Below are 7,353 nucleotides of genomic sequence, written 5' to 3'. Positions count from 1 at the left end.
AACTGCATTTTGATTTGCAAAAATTACGCTTGTGAAGTTACTATAATGTTATGTGCCGCATACAAAAAAAAATCGTATCGTTCACCTAAATGCCTCAACTATTTTCTTATTATAAATCGAACTTCAGATTTTTCTCTCAGTGTGACTAATATTTCGCTTCCATATCCCCCATTTTCTATTCATTGAAATTTCAAAATTACCTGTGAACGTGAAATAAATTTTTCTGTTCAACTTCTTTTTACTCGAAATCGTAAAATACACGGGGCAGGGATTCTCAGAGCTGCGACCACTTAAGAGTTAAAGATGCAAGCTAAAATATAAGTTCAATCGAATCCTAAAAAAATGAAGTCGAGAACTGTTGCGAAAACTCTCCATTATTTTATAATAACAGAAGTTCAGTGAACCGTATTGACATATAATTTTCTTAAATTTTTTTTTTAGCGTTATTTTACAGCGCTTCGACCCGGTTAGGGTATACTGCGATGATGATCAAGACTTTTTGTGATACCTGCCTCAAAAGTGCACTTTTCGAAACGGATTAGAGTGCGTAAAGCGGTTGTTTGTCGCACGGCGTGCGTAAAGTTCACGAACGTGCGTAAAGTGAATTCTCGTGCGTAAAGCGTCGCTCTGCGCACTCGAAATTCACTTTACGCACTCGTGCACAGAAACAACCACATTACCCCCACTACCGTTCCGAAAAGTGAACTCAGTAGGTACCACAAAAAATAGGATGTATACACGTGCGTGTGAAAAAGTGGAACTTTACGCATTAGTAACACAATATACTATTCTGGATGCACCTAATAAAATGAAAAATTCCCTTACATTGAGATAAATCACCCCCAACTCCTGTCTTCAACCACAACAATTGCAAGATCAGATACATCATAATCTCCTTCGTTCCTGATCCACCAATCCCATCGCCTATTTACCCAACACCATAACCTTCATCGTCTATTCCCATTGGTCCTCGAAACTAGTTCAACCTCCTCGTACTCCCCTCACCCAACCCAGCATAATCGAGTCCTTGTCCCCTCGTAACGTTTCGTGAAATTTGGTTTGACTTGTCTCACACAGGCCAAAGCCTCCCCACCCCTCAAATCCACCCAACTATACACATTTCCGTACACCTCATCTCGTCTTACCTCGGCAACGGCTAGGACATTGCTACACAGTATTGTCCTGCATAATATGTCCAACATGCCGTGCAGTGGTTACAATTTCAATCCGCCACTGATACCCACTCTCCCTTCAGAATAACATAACATCGTCCTGTTCTCGAGACAAAACTGCATTCACGAGTAAATAGAGTCTCCACATATACGTGCTATTAGGACCCTCCTTATTCCCTTCATTTCAAGTTGTATCCGGTTGAATTTTCGGTGAGTTCTACTATAGAAAAGAGTTTGAAAGGATCAATAAGAAGCACCAATGAGAGAGAGAGAGAGAGGGGGGGAAATAGTGCCCTTGAGAAGTTGAAATCCACCGGATGCCCAAGAAAAGCCGAAGAAGGACGAAATGAACGAGAGGAAACTGAGGAACGTGACGGCATGAATGTAAGGTGTGCTATCGGGATCTCAACTTTGTTTTTTAAACGAAAAGATTCGCTAGAGCTGAGATAGAAAATAAGAATCAGTGTTTGTGTGTGGAGAAATGGAGAAGGAGCCGTCGGCGATTTATTTATTGGAGGTGAACGAGAACTCTTATTTTCTGGAGAGGTCTCTATTGAGGGAGCTTGGAGAAATCGTTCTGTCATGAAGATCCGTGGACACGTTTGAATTCAACTCCTGGATTTCTTCGTACCAGCGATTGTGAATGATGAATAAGGGCACAATGCATTCATGATTCCTCCATTTTTCTTATTTGCGGAATAATTATTCGGTTTTGACCTCGTTTTCTTGCAAAATCTATTTTTCCATTTTTTTCCACTGTTTTGCCTGGTAGAATGGTGGAATGAAATGCATCGAAATAATGTTTACTGGCACGTTGCGAAGTGGAAGGTGAACGGACATGAGATAAATTAATGAGGCAGGCAGTTTATCAATTGGAAGTAGCTGGATACAGGGATGCGGCTTCAATGAAGTCGTTAATTATAATCAATATCGGAAGAGGTGAGATGACAGTCATCTCACACATACTGTTGGAAATTTTTGGAAATTTCATGGAAGATATTATTGTATATCTTATGAGAGTGATATTGAATCGGATTTAAAGAAAAAATGGTTATGAAATTTCAAGTTTTAAGTAGAATTCACGGAAATTCATTAGTTTTCAGTGGGAGTGAGATGGAAATTTTACAACTTGATTGAATTTTCAGTGGAACATGAATATTCAGAAACAAAATAACATGAATTTTCAATTTTTCCCTGAATTTTTCGTATTTTTCTGAATTTTCACAGAATAATTGAGCTGAAAAATCAAGTGTTTTATTGATTTCCAGATAATTTAAATGGAAAATCGATGGAATATTTAATTTTTCAATTGAAAGATTTCCTGAAATTTCAGTGGAACTCAAACACGATAAAAATTTCCGCAATTTGGCACGGAAAATTCAGACGAAAATTTTGAATAGAAAAACCTAGCAAATTTGCTAGAAAATTCTATTGGATTTTTATTGAACTGTCTATTAGTTCTCGGCCGATTCTATTGAAATTATCAATAGAAAATATTTCATAGAAAAAGTCAATAGATTTCGATTTTTCTATACAACTTATTCATATTCTTCTATACAGAAATTTTCTATAGACTTTCCTCGGCTCAAATTTTCCAAGTTTTTTTGTTTGATTTTCTTGATGAGAAAAAAACAGAATGTAAAAAACTAGGAAAATTTGAGCGGGGGAAATTCTATGGATTATTTTTCTCACTCGGATTTCAGCCAATCAGAGCGGAGTATTTGAGGCTGTCAAACGGTTTTATTTCGGAAATTTCTAAAAAATTTCCGACGGAAATTCACTAGTAGCTTTTCAAATGTTTCTCATCTTTCAACGCATTTCACGTTTAATATTCTGTGTGACAGATAAGCAAAAAAGGGGGTTGTAAATGTATGGCTGTGTAAATGTATCCGGATGCTGTTCACTGCACTCTGCTTGGCCGAAATTCGAGTGGCAAAATAATCCGTCAAATACCACTCGTGCTTCAAAATTAATCGGATATTTTCCGCAAGCTTCCCTGCTTAGGAACGAGTGTGTCCAATTTTGCAGAAAAATCCCTCGTGCTTCGCATTTGGGATTTTAAACCTGGAAAATTTGACACAATCCTTCCTAGGCAACGAAGCTATCGGAAAATATCCGATAATTTTGAAGCAGTAGTGGTATTACTACTGAAAATATCGAATCGAAAAATCGAAAAAAAGAATTTTATAGACCCGTTCCATAGAATATTTGCCATTAGACATTTCAATAGAATCGTCCAAAAACTAATTTTTAATAGTAATTTTTAATAGGTAGTTCAATAAAAATCTGAGTTTTTGGAAATTCAGCTCTTACACATCTAATTTCGTTATTATTTTAATAAAGAATTGCACCATTCATGTAAAATAGCCCACAATATTTTTTAAAATATTTTAAAGATAATTTCTCTGCCCATTTTGCCTGAATGGCGCAAATTTTTATATTAAACAAAACTCATAGTAGTCTCCCCTTAAATGAAACTAAAACCCACGATATTGAAAATCCCGATGACATTGTGTCTGAAATTTCGAGAAATTTCTACCAGTGTTTGTGAATAGGAAATATAAACTTGAATCTCACTCCGAGCTTCCATCATACTCCCCCACAGCCAAATGACGAGAAAAAAAATATACTGAATCTTCTCAAAATAATTATCCTACCATCCTTGACCTCATTCCGCGAACAACATTTACGTTAGAAAAGAAAAGAAAACTCACGAATTCCAACAATGGCTGAACAGAATGGCAGTAAAACGAGTTTTTCCTCTCGTTTTAAACGAGTTGTCAAAGAAAAAAACATCAGCTCCATGTACCCCGGGAGTTTTTTCCAGTCATTTGGCACAACTGTCCATAACCTGCAATACATCTTGCTTCACATTTTTTATTTCAATAATTTTTTTTGATAGCTTCCCCATCCCCTCCCTCCTCTCAAAAAATTATCTCTCGTTGGCAGGAATTTCGTTGCATGCGAATGCAATTGATTACACTGGGAAATGCAGTCGGAATATTTGCCTCATCAGGATGATCCTGATCGTCCGAAATTCAAAATAATTTCTTCTTTCAACATCGAATGAATAGATTACTTGAATTCCTGATTGAACGATTGCCAAGAATTCAATTGGAAATTACAATCATTATTTCCGTGTGACAAGAGAAATCAATTGAATCACAACGAAGTGAGGAGAAGGGGGAGGGGGCGGGTAGTGAATACCAGTTATAACGAAGGGGTTAATGTCGATAGTGACAGACGTCCCGGCCTTGATTCGAGTTACTGCACCTGAACTCGGCGTCAAGGCTTGGATGTCGTCGTACGGAATTAATAATTGAGGAGAAGAAGAGGTCAGTGTAGAAAACTCAACGCGGGGACGAACGGGGTAGTGGCTGCACCCACGGGGCATCGATCGACAAACTCCCACTCCCCCTCAGCCCCTTCCCGGAATCCCACAACCACGACCTACAATATAAAACGAGTTTTCTCCACGCGCGCGCTTTAGAAGTCGAGGGGGGAGGGAGGACCCGTTCATTTATTGCTCTTGTCTATTTTTCTTTATAATAAATACCTGACATGAAAAGTATCTGCAAAATTGCCGCTCCAGAGCATCGCTAATGGCTGCTTTATCAACATTTTTGAGGATTCATTACCGCAAAAATTGTTGGTAATGATGAGGGGTTGTGCTCGTTTCGTGAAAATTTTAATACGTTTTTCTTCCCAATTATCGTTTGGAGAGAGGGAAAGAGGATGAAAAACGGGCGAATTTTTCATGCAGAAAGAACTGGAGATTAATTCTTCCGGGGATTTTTTTGAGTTCAGGGACTAATAGGAGGCTTACATATTTTATACGTCACTTTTTAATCGTGAATTCCTCTCCTGGAATCTTGTGAGATCAGTTCATCTCATTATTAATAAATTCTCTGCATATTTTCGGGCAAATGTTGAAGATTATTTATCGTTTCCTTCTTGTCATAAATTTGAAATTCGTTGGAAACGAGCGGAATGTTGCCACGAGTCATGGAAAGCTCAAAATTAAGCGAGTGGAATTGATCGCAATTTAATATACATGCGGATCAAATATTACAGATCGATTTTTTATTTTTGCGACTTTGAATCATATTTGCGATGAAATTTTTCGATAGTTCAAAAGATTGAGCCATTGTGTCCAACTATAATGAAGAAATTTCAATTAGAACTTCTACACCCAGAAAAATTGTTTTTTTTTCGTGAAAAAATGTTTTTTAGCTCGTGGGATTATATCACGAGCCGAAGGCTCGTGATATAAACCTCCCACTCGCCAAAAAATACTTTTTTGCACTCGTTACGAACAATATTTTTCATCACAATGTGGCGGAAATTCACAGCGTGATGAAAATTCAATTCCCATAGAATTCTTGTAGAATTGACTAATTTTTCGATAACAAAATACTGTGATCACATAAAAATTAACGTCTTTGAATGTTTCCCTAAATTGTGCTTCAAATTTGAAGAGCAGAGACGTGATAATGGGTAAAGTACAATTTCAAATCAAATTCTTGGATATCTTATTGTTTTTTTTTCTCCTCTGCCACGCAACACTGGAGGAATATCAATAGCAAGTAGTACTGAAGATCCAATATCTGTTGAATTATATATTGTCATTCTAGTTTGCTTTCACGATAATATCTCCGTCAAATGAGATAAAAAGTTTCCAACAATATTTAACAACACTTTCTTAACCAGTTGTTCTCTCTCAGCTGTTGTGTTGAGTTCTCAGTAGTGTGCTAAATACCCAGTTTCGAAATAGAGAAAATAGAACACAACAAAACAAACAAGACAGGTGCATGCAAAAACGACATAACTCTAAAGATTGCTGACAATGCTCTTCTCTTTTTTTTTCTACTTTTGCAACGATGAAAATACGAATGATTGGCGTGGTTAGGCATGCGTCATGTCTTCCAATTGCGTGTGCCCGCGAGGGCGATAGCACACATGCACCCTTGTATTTACCTCCATAAAAAAAATTCAACGTTTCAACCTTTAAAATGCAAAAGTGCAGTGAAATCATTAAAAAAGCAAAGAAATATAATCTCGTCCAAAAGTTGCATTTGATCTGAAGGAGAATAAGGCTGAAGAGGCATGAAATGTTGGATACGTGGGCGTAGGGGTAACATTGCGCTTTAGAAAAACATGAAGTGGCTGAAGAAAAAATAAATGAGTAAAAAATAAAATTGTGTCAAGTACTACGTATGAAGTTGAGAATATAAGTGACTTACTCTGCAACGAGATGCACCAATTTCTGGTGATCTCATTTATTTTAATTACCATGATATAATTCAATGAAACAGTAACAATATAAGATGATCACAAATCCAATAAAACTCTATGTAACAATCTACACTCAACAATTTTGCCAATTTCGTTAAACTTCTAATCATCAAAAAATCAATGAACTCTGTCTCTAATTTCTAGTCTATATTGTTTCATATTGTGATCGTGGTATGTACCTGGCTCAGGCTTCTAAAGCTACTTGTACTGGCGCTGCGAGCCTGCAAACACAAGTACAGTACAGGTCACCAATTACCACATTGCAATTGAAGTTGTGAATAATAATATATGAAGAGTAAGTAAAGATATTAATTTAAGATATTGAGTTGACGCACACACGCTAGAGGTAAGATAGACAGTAGATAGACAAAACATTTAGTAGCACAGAATGAGTGACAGCACATTTATTTGGTGAGTATTTGCTTTGTGAGTATTTTGCTTTCAACTGAATATTCGTGTTATAAATTTCTAATGACCAAAATCTAGAAATTTTTATCTTGTGATTATTTGTATCCATTTGGTTTATTATTTCATTCTTTCCAAAGTTTTTTTATATTTTTTTTGGAGACAGACACAATTAAGGCACTACACATCAAATAAAGAAATATAACTCTGGGAGAATTGAGTATCGATGAAATAACTCGTGTATGTCTCGAATAACAGTACAGCTGACCTTTTCCATTAGTGATTCTTTCGGTCAACAAGCATTGCAAATTAATTATCTTCTGTCTCAATTATCTTCATCAAGCATACTGTATATGATTTATTTTGGGGGAATAAATGAGATCCTCAATATTTTCTGGAGTGACACACAAAGGCGATTGGCCCTGTTATTCTTGTTTCCCTTCCTCAATTTCATTCTGCATGTAAAACGGGCTTAGACATT

The 7,353-nt window shown here is 36.6% G+C and overlaps 1 protein-coding gene across 2 annotated transcripts in view; it reads right to left on the bottom strand.

Moving 5' to 3' along the window:
- LOC107042594 (calmodulin-A) overlaps positions 1–7,353 on the bottom strand; it is an 88,126-nt gene that overhangs the window by 51,534 nt on the left and 29,239 nt on the right. Inside the window, exon 3 of one of the 2 annotated variants that reach the window (XM_015263697.1) lies at positions 6,647–6,688. The exons of the other annotated variant lie outside the window; for it this stretch is intronic. Within the exon in view, the coding sequence (XP_015119183.1) occupies positions 6,647–6,688 (42 nt within the window). The remainder of the gene's footprint in view (positions 1–6,646; positions 6,689–7,353) is intronic. 2 annotated transcript variants of the gene reach the window in all.

The sequence above is a fragment of the Diachasma alloeum genome, unplaced genomic scaffold (genome assembly GCF_001412515.2).
Source record: "Diachasma alloeum isolate Michigan unplaced genomic scaffold, Dall2.0 Dall_scaffold_00179, whole genome shotgun sequence".
Taxonomy (NCBI): domain Eukaryota; kingdom Metazoa; phylum Arthropoda; class Insecta; order Hymenoptera; family Braconidae; genus Diachasma; species Diachasma alloeum.
Note: the sequence above shows the minus strand (reverse complement) of the source record. Positions and strands in the feature narration are given on the sequence as shown.